The sequence below is a fragment of the Pantherophis guttatus genome, chromosome 5, assembly GCF_059756535.1.
Source record: "Pantherophis guttatus breed Tessera chromosome 5, ASM5975653v1, whole genome shotgun sequence".
In the NCBI taxonomy this organism is placed as follows: Eukaryota; Metazoa; Chordata; class Lepidosauria; order Squamata; family Colubridae; genus Pantherophis; species Pantherophis guttatus.
The window spans coordinates 52532193-52548262 of NC_142067.1; the positions used below are offsets into that span (position 1 = coordinate 52532193).

A 16070-nucleotide genomic window follows, 5' to 3' on the forward strand; every position below is an offset into this window, starting at 1 on the left:
GGGTCAACCAGTTATTAAGTCCAAAGGTTCACATACTTTTTCCTCCCTGCACTGTGAATGTTTACATGTTATGTTCAATTAAACCATGGCAACATGTAATGTTTGTGTAGTATTATTTTAAGCAGACTGTGTTTTTCTATTGTTGTGACTTAGATGAAGTTCAGAGCACATTTTATGACCAATTGATGCAAAACTCCACGTAATCCCAAGGGGTTCACATACTTTTTCTTGCAACTGTAGGTTTTAACCTTTTTTCTAGAATTGTTGCAAAATGGATGCTCCACCGACTTCCATGGGGAAATATTCCATAAGGTGGGAGCTATTATAGAGAAGGCCTGTTGTCATATCCATATTTGAAGGCAATAAAAGGGAAGGGAACTTTTGGCAGACTGTTTCTTGAGGACCAGTCTGGATTGGCCAGACTGGATGAACAGATGTCAAACAAAATGTTAACCTGATTAGGGCTCTTTAACTATTGCAAGTGCTTTGGCAAGTTTATGTGTATTTGCCTGCTTCCATTCCCTTATTGTGATTGTTAGGTGAAATATTTTTAAGGCCAATACTATTTCAACATTACAACATATAGTTTGGTTAGATGAAATGAAGTTAAGTATTTTGCATTACCATTACTGAGGTACAACATTACTTCAATTGCAAATCATAATAGTAGACTGTGAATCTATGCTGTGCATATGAAAGCAATATGATATATTTCCCTTTTCATTTTTTTTTTGTTATAAATACTTAATTTAGTAGTAGAAATTGGGCTCTAAAGAAAGCCTCTTATTCCTTAGCTTTCATCAATATTCTTAAAAAGAAATATGATATATATGAAGTGCGTTAAGTCTTAACATATTAAAGATTGTCTTCTGAAACATGTTCAAAATGTCAACGAGTCCAGAATGTGATACTCAGGAATGGAGCAGTGTTTGCAGATCATCTGTTTCTAGATAGCTAGAGCAGTTGTCACTTCACTTTTGAATTACATTTATCACTGTTGTTTCCTACCTTTCTAAAATAGTTTTAGTTTTGATATGTGAGCCTCCTTTATCCTGTGAACACTCTATAACTTTTATTGAGGCCCTGTGCAAAAAATCATAATATGGAAATGTTAGTCATGTATATAGCAGCAGAAATCAGACAGTAGCATCTTTTTTAACCAACAAGTTTTATTGTTATTATTGGAAATATCTTTATGTATACATACATAAAATGTAATATACAAAGCTGTAGAACTAATCGTTCCATCAATTAGAAACATTTCCCTTTGCCATTAAAACATGTTGATAATCTTCAGGAAAGTAGGTATTAAGAGCTGTTTTTACATTTCTTTGGAATAGAAAATATTTTTTTCTTTTCTATATATAAATATTTCATCAGAGTCTACTGGACTTGGACAGCTACTGAATTTGAAAAAATAAATAAAATCAAGACAACCATTTTAAAAATTATGCATTAAAATATACCATTGTGGCATGTTTCCTATTTACTAGGTCCACAAGCAAGAACTATCCTTATGCAGTCAAGTTTACCACAGGCTCAGTTGGCTACAATATGGTAAATGTTCTTCATAAAATTGTTTATCATCAGTTTGTTTTCCAGATCTCACTAGTTTGCTTTATTTCAGATTTAAATTATCAACAAACTTTAGGATAGACTTTTGAACAGAAAAATGCTTATTTCAATAAATTATTTTAGAATTTGTTCCAAACATACCTCTTAATGTTCTCTTGCCTATGTAACAGAATATGAATTATCACCATGTTCCCAATTTAAAAGAGCTACAAATATAAAGGGAGAGCTTCACTTTAGATCTGAAGCTGAAAAAGATATAAGAAAAGCTACAGAGAAAATGCCTTAGCATGAGTGTGCGTTTATTGTTTGCATCTTCTTGATTTACTTGGAATTGAATAGCTACCATGCAAGTCCAGGAAAAGATAAAGCCAACAGGTGTGCTGTGCATATCCTTCCTCTCCCAAATCACCTTTTTAAATGTGGAAGTAAAGAGCAGTACATCTCTAATAATAGCTATATGATGCCAAGTAGAAAATAGGACAGAGGGATTAAATGCAAAAAGAGACGCAAAAAGCTGTATATGCATGGGCACATAGATTATTTAATGAGTAAATCTTGAGTAAGGTAACTGGGAGCACTAAGAACATAGTCTCTTCCTTCTTCTTAGTTTAGCGTTGATAGAAAAAGAAATAGTGAAAATGTACTTAACTCTTTTTCCTCCTCAATAGGAATCTTTCAGATATTGATCAAGATGGAAAACTGACAGCAGAAGAGTTTATTCTAGCTATGCATTTAATCGATATGGCTATGTCAGGACAGCCATTGCCACCTGTGTTATCCCCAGAATATATTCCCCCTTCATTTAGGTAAAATTTACAACTTTTCATTTTGATGCTGAATTTTATCTTTGGAATTCTACTCATGACTTTGCTGTACTTTAGAATAGATGTAAGGAATATAATGTCCAAGCCTGTCATTTCTTCTAGTTTAGAGAGGGTTTTTTTTTTGTCTAAATTTATTAATCAAATTTATATTATTCTGCAATCATAAACAGACTGTCACTATATACAAGAATGTAATACCCAGTATCTCCCCCCTTCCCCCTAAAAAAAGAATCCTGAAGAAAAGCTCTGTTTTTTTATTTTTTCCAGAAGACAGATAAGGTTGGGGACAAACTAACATCCAATGGAAAGCTATTTGAGATGCTCAGCCCCATCATGGAAATACAGTGATTATGGGTTTTGACCCCCTAACCAGTAAATGCAACACAATTAGGCTGACTCTAATAGGGAGATGTGGTACTGCAGATAAACTGATATCAAGCTACCCAGCCTTTTTACAAGATGGGCAGCCATATAAGAATATGGCTGCCCATCTTTGGAATAAACAAGCAAACAAGCCAGCAAGCCATAATTTATGGGTTAAAGCCAGCATGCTAAAATGCATCCAGAAACTAATAATCCATTGCAGTGCTCACAAGGCAGGTGTAATGTCTGTCCACTGACAAACATTTGTTAGATTACAGGCCACTGAATTTTACATTAACTGAAGCTTTTGAGTGGTTTTTTAAAGGAAGACCTAGATAAAGCTTGTTATAACAGTTAAATCAGGCAGTGATGAGGTTGTGAGCCACTGCAGTCAGACCCTCATGACGCAAGTGAAATGGCAGCTAGCACACAAGACTGAAGCTGGGCAAAGCTTCCCCCCTCCACTACCACCTCCATTTGCTGATCCAGCAAAAGCTGTGAATCCAGAAGACCCCTCAGATTTTGGACGTGCTCTTTCAAGAGCAGTGGAATCCCATATAAAGGCAAAACATCCATAGAGGAACAATAGCTCTACCTTTCTGTTAAGTTTAAGTCTGTTTAAGATTTCATATAGTTGTCAAATAAATTATTAAATTAAATTATTAAATTGAACTACTCTCATTTGGACCAAACAGAGTTCATTAATTAGAGTGATTGGTGCTGTCTCTGTCCTGTACCTGGATTTGAATCCTGACTGAAGAGTCCACATATTCTGCTTCTTATGGTGGACCCTGTAATTGGTCATAAATCCAGCATCTGAACAAGCTTTACCAAAACATAAAGATTAGAGATTGGACAGTATTAGTTTATTATCTTTAGAGTCTCTTAAAGAAGAGATGAACCAATCCCTTTGTCGGGGTTCCAAGTAACACCCCCAACTAAAGAAGACTCCGAGGCTAGTGATTCCTCAAAGATCCATTTTATTAGAGATGTCGTATTGGCACATCTGGGAAAACCCGAATCTGAAAGTTCCCGGGTTTTCCCCACCCAAAAGAAAGTCAAAGACCCATCCCCTGCACCCAGATGTCCGTCACATGATCCAATCAATCCACCGTCCAAACTGGAGACAGTCCCCAGTGACTCCCATTCAGGTACAAGCTGGATGTTCTTGACTTCCAGAGAAAAGAATGTTATGGCTATATATCTTCACCACTCCTTGCAAATCTCCCCTCCCGTTTGTGCAGACACTAAGTGTGGTAGCCCTGAAGCTCCAAGGAAAAGATGGCCTCCAGGGCTGACACCCTTTTTATAAAGACTGCCAGTATTGACCCCTCCCACAATGAGACAGCCTCCCAAATCCAGGGAAGTCCAAAGTTATCCAAAGAGTCCAAGAGGGGCAAAAATCCACACCCCAGATGGTCAAGAGAACCTAAAGAGAACCCTATTCTTTCCTCAAAGAATAAACCTGGCAAGGTGATGCCCCAGTCATCACCTAGATTCCAATCAAGTGGTGTCTACATAAGAGCAAATTTGAGTGACTTTATTGATAAATTTGTCAGAGCAGTCAAATGGTAAATCAGCAGAGCAGCACTTATAAAAAAGTGAGTTGACCATCAAATATGGCCTCTGGATGGCAGCCTAAAACATAATAAGAGAGGAGGAGTTAGAATGCTTTGCCTGCCTTATCACCAAAGAGTAGGCCCGATTTAAGCATTTGCCTATATTTGGTCAAATTCAGTCTCGGCATTCTTCTGTACCATGGGCGTTGCTTCTGCTTCTTCCTCTACCAGAGGCCCTTGGAAAACCAACAGTCCCCAACCTTTCTGTCTTTGCAGACTGGGGGGAGGAAAGGGATGTGCAAATCTGCGCCCTTGCCTGCCACTTGCACAGCCCGGTCTCCAACGCAACCCAGTAATATTCATCTAGAGATTGAAGAACTAAACTACAGTATCGACATTCATCACCAAGTTGACAACCAGGTCTCGGAATTCAGGAAGGGATCCTCAAGAGCAGTAATGTAGCCAGTTGTAAAGAAAGAAATATCACCTTGACAAAGATAGGCCAGATCCATTTCCAGTGTGTCAAGTTAAACATGGTTAAGTCTAAAACAAGTTCTATGCAGTTATGTTGTAGGGAAAAGCTAGGGATCCTTTTGTGTACCAGGGTCACCTACTTTTAATAAATCACAAATTTCCTGTGGAGTTGCTTCTTGGTCTGGTGGTTTACCCTGGTACACAAAAGGATTCCTAGCTTTTCCCTAGAGCGTAACTATATAGAAAGGTATTCTGTCATAGATGAGATGTTACACTAGATCAATGCCACCTTCCTTCTCTTACATTCTTATTGGTGCAGAACCTGCAAACCAGATGGGCAGATTTAATAGATGGCAGCATTGCTTCCCTGCCTCTGCCAGGTCTCAGTTCTATGCTGCTTGTTCCTGCTTGTTCACTACTTGTTCACTTCTTGTTCTTGCTTGTTCATCCTGCTTGTTCACTACCAAATCATGAACACATACAGTCTTGTTGCAGACAAAACTGTTATATCACTGTTTCAATCAAATGGCTTTGTAAGTTGAATCCATCCATTGTATTAGTTTCCAATGAATGTCCTGCCCTGCAGTTTATTTAGGTTTAATGATCTTGAACTTTAACCTTTAAATTAGTTATCTGCATAGTTGGGTAGGAAATAAAATGATAATATTAGAATGAATAACAGTAGCTTTGTGTGTGAGCATATATTTTAATGTATTCTTTATTGATAGAAGAGTTCGTTCTGGCAGTGGTGTATCTGTCACTAGTTCAATGTCTGTAGAGCAGCGGTTACCAGAAGAACCAGTATTAGAAGAAGAACAGCAGCAACTGGAAAAGAAATTGCCCGGTGAGTGAAAATGTTAATGAGTAAAATTGAGCTGCCTATTTTTGAAAGATACTACATTATGGAAAACCAGAGTTTATTTGAAATTAAGAAATATCTTGTATTTTATGGTAATTATATTGTGTGAGATATAGGTTGCATTTGAATCAAGAACCCTTTATTACAGTGTTTTTGGTTTGAGAAAACCCCAAGAGATTATGTAAAATAGAACACAAAACTATATTTGCAGAGGTCATGTCAATAATATTTTTCATCTTAGCTTTTCTATCATGATGACTGCAATGTGACTGTTGCTCACATTATTTCAGAAACAGTCATTCTAGCAGCAGAGTAGATTGATGCTACTCCTGGAAATTGCCATGAAAATGATTTCTTCAACATTATTTAGAATTTCCAACATTATTTTTGCACCCAGGAAGAATTGTACTATAATAGCGTTGGCATCATGAAGATCATGCCAGAGTATTTTTTCGATTTGGGAGTCCTTATTAATAAAGGTGTTTATTGTATGATTCATCATTCCAATTTTAGTAAACCAATTACTGCTCCACAAATCATAACTGATAGTATCTATTTGCCGGAGGCCAATTCCCATTTGATAGCATCAAGTATATATAATGGTTATGACATATAGAAGAGAAATGCATAAGAAATTTTGGCTAAGATCTATGATTGCCAACTGTGGTACATGGAAGACAGATTATCACTTATGAAGTGCCCTTAGCATTATTAAACTCTAAAATGTTAAGGAATATTGTGTTTCTTATATATATCCATTTACAAGAATAATAAAGATCAGGTGTTTGTATATAGGGTTTTAGAATGTTAAAGTACATTCCAGATAGACTGTATGAGTGGTGCAGTGGCCTAGAGGTGGAGCTCTCGTCTCACAATCAGGAGGCTGTGAGTTTGACCCTATTTTGCTCTCTGGGCACAATGAGTAAATATCTGCTGCGAACTCTGCATTGGTGACAGGAAGGGCATCCGGCCTGTAAACACTTAGCTCCATTCAATTGCCCCGACTCTACCCCCATGCAAGGGATTACGGGGTCATTAAAAGAAAAAAAGACCAAAAAAAAAATCCAGATAGACTATATAACTTCATGTTTATATATGCATAAAATACATCTGAATTCTAATTGTAACATTTTTTAAAAGTTACATTTGAAGATAAAAAACGTGAGAACTTTGAACGTGGCAATCTAGAGCTTGAAAAGCGGAGGCAAGCTCTTTTGGAACAACAAAGAAAAGAGCAAGAGCGCCTTGCACAGTTGGAAAGGGCAGAGCAAGAAAGGAAGGAACGTGAACGGCAGGAGCAGGAGCGGAAAAGGCAACTGGAATTAGAAAAACAATTAGAAAAACAAAGAGAATTGGAACGCCAAAGGGAAGAGGAAAGGAGGAAAGAAATAGAAAGGCGTGAGGTAAATAAATATTTTCAGAGGAACACTCATTTGTCATTTGTTAAAAACTTATATTGGGAAATAAATATATTGTATTTCTTTTTCTGTTTTCTGTTTTCTTTTCAAAAATATATAAATGAGATATTTGGCAAAATGGGGGAAGGAATTATTTAATGTTTTTGCAACATTTTGTCAGAAAGGTGTATATATAAGTATTGGTTCCTTAACTTGGCTCTAAATCATAACCATGTAAACTTTGGCTTTTATGTTGCATCGAATCTAAACTATTGTTGCCCACTGCTTATCTTTTAAGCATAAATAAATGGTCTGGTACTGAAACTTGAAAAAGTCCTTGCCAGCTTGGAATTTAAGGACAATGAGTCTCTAAAAAGGCATTGTTTACCTCACATGATCACTATGTTTCTTGCTACCAGGGGACAGTGTTTAGCAACTTATTTATCAAATATAAATTTGATTAAAATAAATTTTAATCACATCAAATAATATTTGATAGTTGCTTTTATTATTATTTAATTGCTAGTTACTGAACTTTTGCAAAACGTTCACCTATGCCTTTCAAACAGGTTTTTCCTGATTATCAAATTGCCTGATTTTTTAAATTAGTATACTAATTTAGTTATTAGCTATCTTGTAAATCTCTGTTCATTTTAATAGAAAAAATGTTTTTGTTTTTCATTCTTCTGCTTTGTAACTTCCTTTCTACCTATAATCTTTTGTTCTGTAGAATAACACTTGAACTAACATACTAATATTTGGATGGATAGGAACTTTTTAATCTGGCTACTTTTCTTACATTCATAAATTGTGCATTCCTGGAGAGAGTTAATTTGCATAACCACACAAATGTCTAATTAAAATCTATTTTAATTACAGTGAAGATCCAAGGAAATACTGGGAAGGAAATCCAGGACTTACTTAATATCTAGTTTTGTGTTAAGAAGATGACAGGGAGACATATATCTGCACTGTTTGTATGAATACAACTATTAATACATAAAGTATTATACATTATTATATAGGTTGGAACTTTTTATATAATGGAATTACAGAAGTGAACAATTTTTTTCCCCATATTTTTAAACTAACGAAGGCTGCTAAAAGAGAACTGGAAAGGCAGAGACAGCTTGAGTGGGAACGTAATCGTCGTCAAGAATTGCTGAATCAAAGAAACAAAGAACAAGAAGATATAGTTGTTTTGAAAGCTAAGAAAAAAACTTTGGAGTTTGAACTGGAAGCTTTAGTAAGTGAGAAACATTTGCCAGATATTTTCAAAATTATAGATTTTTTCTATAATTTTTTTTTCTAATCATCAAAACATAATTTCATGTTTTTGTTTCATGCAAAAAGTGAAGGGCTTTACCAGTCAACATTAAACTTAGACAATATATTTTCTGTAATCAAAGCTGCCAATTTGGCCATCTCAACAAGTTCCATCATGTTCATCATCTTTACCTCCATTGCGTGTAAAGCTGAATTTTTTCCCCTTTGTGCATGTAATAATCTTGCTGTAAACTTTTTATCCATCAATCCCAAAACAAAGATATCTGGTTTCAATTGCATACTGGTCTTTAAACTCTCCTGTGTTATATTAATATATATATAATTGAGTCCAGAATTTTCTAGGATTTGCCATAACCCATCAAGCACGATAAATTTCTGGCATAAATTGGCATAATTCTCAACAATTTTTCTGGTGACATATGCCAAGAATGCATCACTTTATAAAAATTATTTTTAAGATTATAACAATGTAAATTTCACTCCTTTCAACTACATATTCTTCCATTGTTCCATTTGTATACAGTATTGAATCAAAGATTTTAGGCCATTTTATCATATATTCGTTCACATGTTTTATAAAGGTTTATATATTTTAACAATAAAACGTTCATTGTTTGTACATAATTCTGTTTTAAATTCAGTCATACAGTGTTCAGAATCAAAAGTTCTATTATTTAATTTACATCTTTCCAGCAATTGTACATAAGAAAACTGTTGACACATGTATCCTTCCACCGCCAACTCTTCTCTTGATTTTATTGTATACTAGGCAACACATGACCCACTGAGTCATCATTTCAGATATATTTCCTTAATATCTCCTTTCTAAACAGAGAATCAGAAATGAACATGGGCAAAAAAGCAGGCGTGACTTCGACTTCTTGCCAGCTTGATTGCAGCTGACTACCCTCCAGCAGCTGATGGTGGGACCCGTCTACTGGGCCTGAGGAAGGCTAGGGTGGGACTGGCCTATCTAATCTCAGATAGTTGAAGGAGAGATCAGTCTACTGAACCTCATGGTGGCAGCACTGACACAGCAATGCAATAGCACTGAAGCGGCCACAAATTTGTGAAATTTTAATCCCCTGGGATTCATGGTTCCAGATTTTGGACACTTTCTATAAATTAGCCCACTTGAAGAGTGGGATCCTTGATGCATTCTGAGCTTGGTGGTTTTCTTGCAGATGTTTCATTATCAAACTAGCTAACATCATCAGTGGATAATGAAACGTCTACAAGAAAACCACCAAGATCTGAGAGCACCAAGAACACCACAGTTCAACCCTGAGCTACAAATATTCTCGTCTGCTGATACCTTGGTTTAAAACTGTTACCTTATTTCACCCAACTGAAGGTTAAAGATAAAGGAAGACAAAAATTTTAATAATATATTTTACATTCCCCTTGGCAAAATTCTAGTATATCAGAGCAATTTGTGTTTACTATCATTTCTCTTCTATAAAATGCTTCTTGTGCTGAGAGCCAGAAAGGTACTTTTAGGCACAATCTAGGTTTATATTTATTCCATATTCTTAATATGGGATGTCTAACAACACAATATTTTATAGTGTACATTAACTTTAGTTTTGTTGTATCATAAATAGCCATTCTACACAAATGGCAAGTTGTGTCCTTCTAATTCCAAAAGCCTTCTGTTTTTCAGTAGCATCAATTCTTTCAGCCAAACTAAACAATAAACTACAAATTATAATTTCAAATCAGGTAAACCCAATCCTCCTCTATCTTTTACATCTTGTAACAGCTTGTATTTAACATGTGTTTTTCAGCTGCTCCATAAATTTAGTTATATTTTTCTACTATTCTTTTTTGGTACATCAAAATCTAGAAAGTAGCATTTAGGCAAAACAATCATCTAGGTCATAAAATTTCTTTCCAATGGCAAGTGCATTTTCTTTTATCTTAACATATCTTTTTGAACATCATTCCTAGTTATAACATAATTATCTTGAAATAGCATACAGTTCAAATTTATCATATGCCCAAGTATTTTTCCTTCTTAATCTGGTAATCCAATTTGTTGATTAATTATATTTGATCTTGTTTCTTTATTTTTCAACATCTTTGACTTCTGTTTCTTAATCTTAAAACATTATCTTGTTCATTTTTGTATTTCACATGATTTAGCTAAATTTCCATTGATTATTTGTGCTTTTTAAGAAATATAAATTAATTTTATTCATTTATAAAATTCTCTCTAAAGTTGATAACTTCCAAAACTTTAAATAGAAAAATCCAATTCAAATTACCAAAAGTTTTTTCTGCACTTAAAAAATAATAATGCAGCTTATTTTTCATTATGCTGTTCAAAAGATTCTAAAATATCCAGCACAATTTTAACATTCTTTTTACTGTCTTTTAGGTAAAAATCCACACTGATCTTTATGAATAAAGTTATAAAATTAGTTTCAATCTGTCAGCTGGGACTATTGTGAAAAATTTGTAGTCATTATCCAATAATAATATCAGTCTGAAATTTCTTGTTGAAACCAAATCTTATTCCTCTTTAGGTATAAGTGCTATATTTGCAGCTTTTCAAGTTTCTAGCATTTTTCCTCTCTGTAAAATAAGTTTACCTGTGTTTTGCAAAGGTTGTAGAAATTCATCCTAAAAGTATTTATAGTAAGAGTCCAATAATCCATCTGGTATAGGTACTTTTTCTGGTATAGGTGATAAGGAAGGAAGAAGAAAAAAGAAAGAAAGAAGGAAAGAAAGAGAAAGAAGGAAAGAGAAAGAAAGAGAAAGAAAGAAAGAAATATTATGAATGGATCTACAGCTATAAAAGATTGTAGATCCATTCATAATCTTCCTTTCTTTATCATCTTTGGTAGATTTTTTTTTTAATATTCATCTATTTTCTCCAAAGGAATATCATGCCCTTTATATAAATTGGAAGAATACTGATGGAACGCTTTTTATATTGCCATATTATCCATTAATACAGTATCTTTCTCTCTCTCTTGAAGTTTCAATATAATTTTATTTTCTTAATTTGGATGCTAGCCATTTCTCTGATCTATTTGCAAATTGATGATTTGTTTCTGCTTTGCATAAGTTCCCTTTACATTTCTCTTACCTTCGATATCTATAACTCATGCTGTAAGAGTTTAATTTGATGAGATATATTTATCTTTCTTGCAGGTTTCTTTAATTCTTTTTATCTCATCTAAAATAGTCTGGGTTCTCTCTTGATTCTTTTTAAGTTCAGTATTATTTTCTATGAAATATCTTCTAATAAAAGTTTTACTTGCATTCCAGGCCATTCTTAAATCAATATCTTTATTTAGATAGATTTCAAAAAATACTGTTAATTTCCTTTTACAATTCTTTACTATTTATTTTTTTGTGTAATTGCATTTTATTTAATCTTCATCTAAAAGAAGTATATTTTCTTTTTGTAGACTAAACTCAAGAGGTTTATGATCAGAAAAAGGAATCTTTTTCAGCTTAGAGGTCTAAGTAAAAGAACTTGCAACCAGTTTTGCGTTCTACTTAAAATCTAAATAAATCAATATTTTCTTTTCCTATTGAAGAATGATAAAAAACATCAACTGGAAGGGAAGCTTCAGGATATCAGATGCAGATTGGCTATTCAAAGACAAGAAATTGAGAGCACAAACAAATCTAGAGAGCTGAGGATTGCAGAAATCACACATTTACAACAGCAGTTACAAGTAAGTTTATAGTTTTTGAAAATGTTTAAAATTATATCTTATGTATTCTTGTATAAAAGAATAGGACTTAATTTATGAGAGTTGAATATACTAGTTGCTTAATTAGTATATGTGTTAGGCAATAAGTATGTGGCAACAGTGAAAATAAGCAGTATCCTAGGGAAATAAACTAATTTGTTTCCCATTTTTTTTCTCCAGAAGCCAGTGCACACGATGGGGTAGTTTTCTTCCCACGTCCCACAGAATCTATTCTGATACTGAAATTCAGTTAAGTTCAGTAGCTGTTAAATTATGCTGCTTAGGAGCAAGTGTACCTTAAAAAAATATTCCCACAAGATACTTGAGGTTGGTCCCCTGGTTTTCTGAAGCAAAAAATGTGACATCTGGGATTTCAAGCAAATTTTCACTTTAAAATGCTGTCATTTCTTAATTTGGATGTTTTTCTACTGCTACTGCCTGCTTTATACTGCAGGCATTTCCCTAAGTAACTTTCAAAGGCTATATTTAGTAACTTTTGCAGATAATCATTAGTGGTTGAATTACTGAAATACTTTTAATTTGTCATAACACAAATATTAACTATTAGAATATGCATTTTTCATATAATTTTCAAGCAGAATAATTCTGTTAGCTGGCAACGATTATAGTTATATACTGGTTGAACCCTATAAAATTACACTTTCATCCAAATTGATTTGGAATTTCTATAAAATGTCTTTACCCGATATCTGTTGTTTCTAAAGGCCTGCGCTCATATCTGGCTTACTGATAATAACAAGTGCTCTTCCCTTTCACAGTACTGTTCTGTTGTAATAAGAACTCCAGTGAAATAAGGAAGACTTAGGTGTGAAAAATCTCTTCAAAATCTTGATATGTGAAAAATTGGGTGTAATTTAAGCAGGTTTCTTCAGAGGAAATATCCTAATGTTATCTTTGAGATGGTATTCTTCATTAGTAACACAAATTTGTTTTCAAGATTTTGTATGGAATTTTTCTGTCACTTCAGAGTGATAACAATAACGTGTAGAAATCCTAGACATCATCTTCTATCCTCTTGCTTTATTCTATTGTGTTGCGAGAGGAATCTGTGACATAAAATAGGGAGAAATATTTGGGGAATATTCTACAGAGTGGCTTTTCTTTTTTAGCAGGCTTAAGGAACTCTTTTCTCAGAAAAGCGGTTTTTGGCGAATGATGAAGCAATTGTGATATGATACGTGGTTATAGCTACAACATCTCATGTTATTTCTTTTAGGAATCTCAGCAAATGCTTGGAAGGTTGATTCCAGAAAAACAGTTACTCAATGACCAGTTAAAGCAAGTTCAGCAGAACAGCTTGCATCGTAAGTTCATTTAAAAACGGTTCTCTGCTTGCAGAAATATGTATAATGTATGGTCATTCCATTTAAGAATCACTGAATCTGGAGAGCCTTTTTTAAATATTCATTGTCAGTATTTTTTTTAAAATAGGAGATTCGTTTCTCACTGTCAAAAGAGCTTTAGAAGCAAAGGAGTTAGCATGCCAGCAGCTTCGTAACCAGCTAGATGAAGTAGAAAAAGAAACCAGATCAAAACTTCAGGAGATAGATATTTTCAACAACCAACTAAAGGTAAATAGGTTTATGTTATATTATAATTAAGCAAGTCCTCAACTTCACTATTGGCAGTATAAATTGTGAAAATTGATGTGAGCATGTATATCCAGTTTTAATAAAAAAAGACCTGGTCCCTGTTTTCAGGTTGAATATGTTTTTGGTGGTAAAATATGCTATAATGATAAAAATGTAAAAGGACAGAAGAAATGATCCTGATTGTATTATTAGAAAAATGTTAGCATTTCCTAGTGTCATTGAAAAATCTTCCCATAAAAGTCTGAGAGTCCCAAAAGATAACATAAAAGGTAAAGGTAAAGGTTCCCCTCGCACATATGTGCTAGTCGTTCCCAACTCTAGGGGGTAGTGCTCATCTCCGATTCAAAGCCGAAGAGCCAGCGCTGTTCGAAGGCATCTCCATGGTCATGTGGCCAGCATGACTAAACGCCAAAGGCGCATGGAACGCTGTTACCTTCCCACCAAAGGTGGTCCCTATTTTTCTACTTGCATTTTTATGTGCTTTCAAACTGCTAGGTTAGCAGAAGCTGGGACAAGTAACGGGAGCTCACCCTGTTACGTGGCACTAGGGATTCGAACCGCTGAACTGCCGACCTTTCGATCGACAAGCTCAATGTCTTAGCCACTGAGCCACCGCATCCCTTTTAAAGATAGCATATTCACCTTTTATTAGAATGCACCTTTAAGAATTAGGAATTCTTAGAAAGCTAAATGGACAATTATTAATCAGGTCAGAATAAGCTTTTTTTTAAATATCAGAATCTCATTTGACTGATTTAATTCTTCAAAGAGATGGATTTAAGGCAATACAATCAGAACAAAATTGTTCAGGAATGTAATATTAGTATGTAATTATCATCATACTTTTAATATTTCTGCAATATTAATTTTTAAATTAATATTTTAATTTTTTTAAAAATTAAAGTGTTCTGAAGATAGGATATGCACTAGATAAGATGCTAAAAGCATGATGATAATTATGGATTAATATTGCATTCCTGGACAATCCATGTTTTGAAGAATTAAACCATGCAATTGTGATTCTGATTTTTTTTTTTTTAAAGCTAATTCTGACCTGGCCGATAACTGCCCATTTAGCTTTTTAAGTATTTAGTGTCTGTCTAGTAACTACTCTTGTCTTGGAAACTGCTTGCTGGCCTACTCAGAATAAGGTTCTCTTCAAAGAATGAGTGGGATTTAGGCCAGGGAGATCCATAATCAGTAACTGCAATTTTATAGGAGAATGTGATCGTTGAACAAAATTCAATTAAAAACAGTCTAAAAATTTAAAGCACATAAAATTAAAAAAGCAAAAATAGTTATATAGTCAATATGAACCGATCATAGTGAATTTTACAAACATAAAACAATTTTAGTTCAAATTGGAGCTTGATGGTAGACTGCTTTTTTATTGAGCTCCTATCACATACTCAGAAATTGCAGACTTGATTAAATAGCTTAAATCCAGTGTTAATTTTATTACTGTTGAAGTTATCTGCAGTAGTTTGGAATGGCAGATAGCTGTATTAACCTCTTTGCTTAATTTTATAGATTGCATTGTACTGATTCCTTAGGAGTAGTATTTACTTATTATAGTGCCTATTTACAAAAAGACAATCAAGACTTAACTGCTAGTTATCAGTTTATAAATTTTTAAAACATGATTAACAAACTTTTTGCTAAACATCTATATAATAATCTATAGTACTTCATGTTTATTGCCTTAAAGAAGGCCCCCTGTCTGTCTTTCTTTCTTTCTTTCTTTCTTTCCTTCCTTCCTTCCTTCCTTCCTTCCTTCCTTCCTTCCTTCCTTCCTTCCTTCCTTCCTTCCTTCCTTCCTTCCTTCCTTCCTTCCTTCCTTCCTTCCTTCTTAGCAGCATATCATTCAAGTCCCAGGAATAGCGATTGGGTGAAGTTGTCAACCTCTAAATTATATGACAGTATTTCATTACAAATCAGGTTGCCTCTGTGTTGCCAATTTCTGTTCAAAAAAAGAGTGAAGCAAGGTTGTCTGCTTGCTACCTTCCTTTTAAATATCTACATAAACCCCATAATCCAAACTTTAGAAAATACTGAATTTCATCCAGCCCAGTTGGGTAATAAATATAACTCATTTTTTATATGAAATGATGCCATCATTCAGTATTGAACAAACCAAGGCATTTAAATATCCATAGAGTGCAAGTTCTTGATGTATGATTAGATGAACTGTTAAACAAATTAATCGTATTCATATATTTTAGGTTAAACTTGATTTTTAATCACTATCTTTAAATTATTAAATAATTTTCAGTATTATTTGAAAACACTCTAGTGACTATTAACAAGAAAAACAGACTGAGACTGATCCAATTAATAATTAACTGCAGATGATGAGTATCTGAGCTAAATATTGAAAATATATTACACGTTATTATTGCACTTAGATAG

At 34.0% G+C, this 16070-nt stretch overlaps 1 protein-coding gene across 7 annotated transcripts in view; it reads left to right on the forward strand.

The window, feature by feature from the left end:
• Nucleotides 1-16070, forward strand: part of ITSN1 (intersectin 1) — a 100051-nt gene that overhangs the window by 37506 nt on the left and 46475 nt on the right. For 6 of the 7 annotated variants that reach the window (XR_015728204.1, XR_015728203.1, XR_015728205.1 and 3 more), the window contains exons 10-17: nt 1494-1557; nt 2244-2381; nt 5524-5639; nt 6795-7057; nt 8148-8297; nt 11890-12030; nt 13286-13373; nt 13501-13640. Coding sequence is in view for 4 of the 7 variants with exons in the window: in XM_034436797.3 (XP_034292688.2) it covers nt 1494-1557; nt 2244-2381; nt 5524-5639; nt 6795-7057; nt 8148-8297; nt 11890-12030; nt 13286-13373; nt 13501-13640 (1100 nt within the window). In the remaining 3 variants the exon portion in view is untranslated. The remainder of the gene's footprint in view (nt 1-1493; nt 1558-2243; nt 2382-5523; nt 5640-6794; nt 7058-8147; nt 8298-11889; nt 12031-13285; nt 13374-13500; nt 13641-16070) is intronic. The other variant, XM_087871246.1, reaches the window with a different exon arrangement.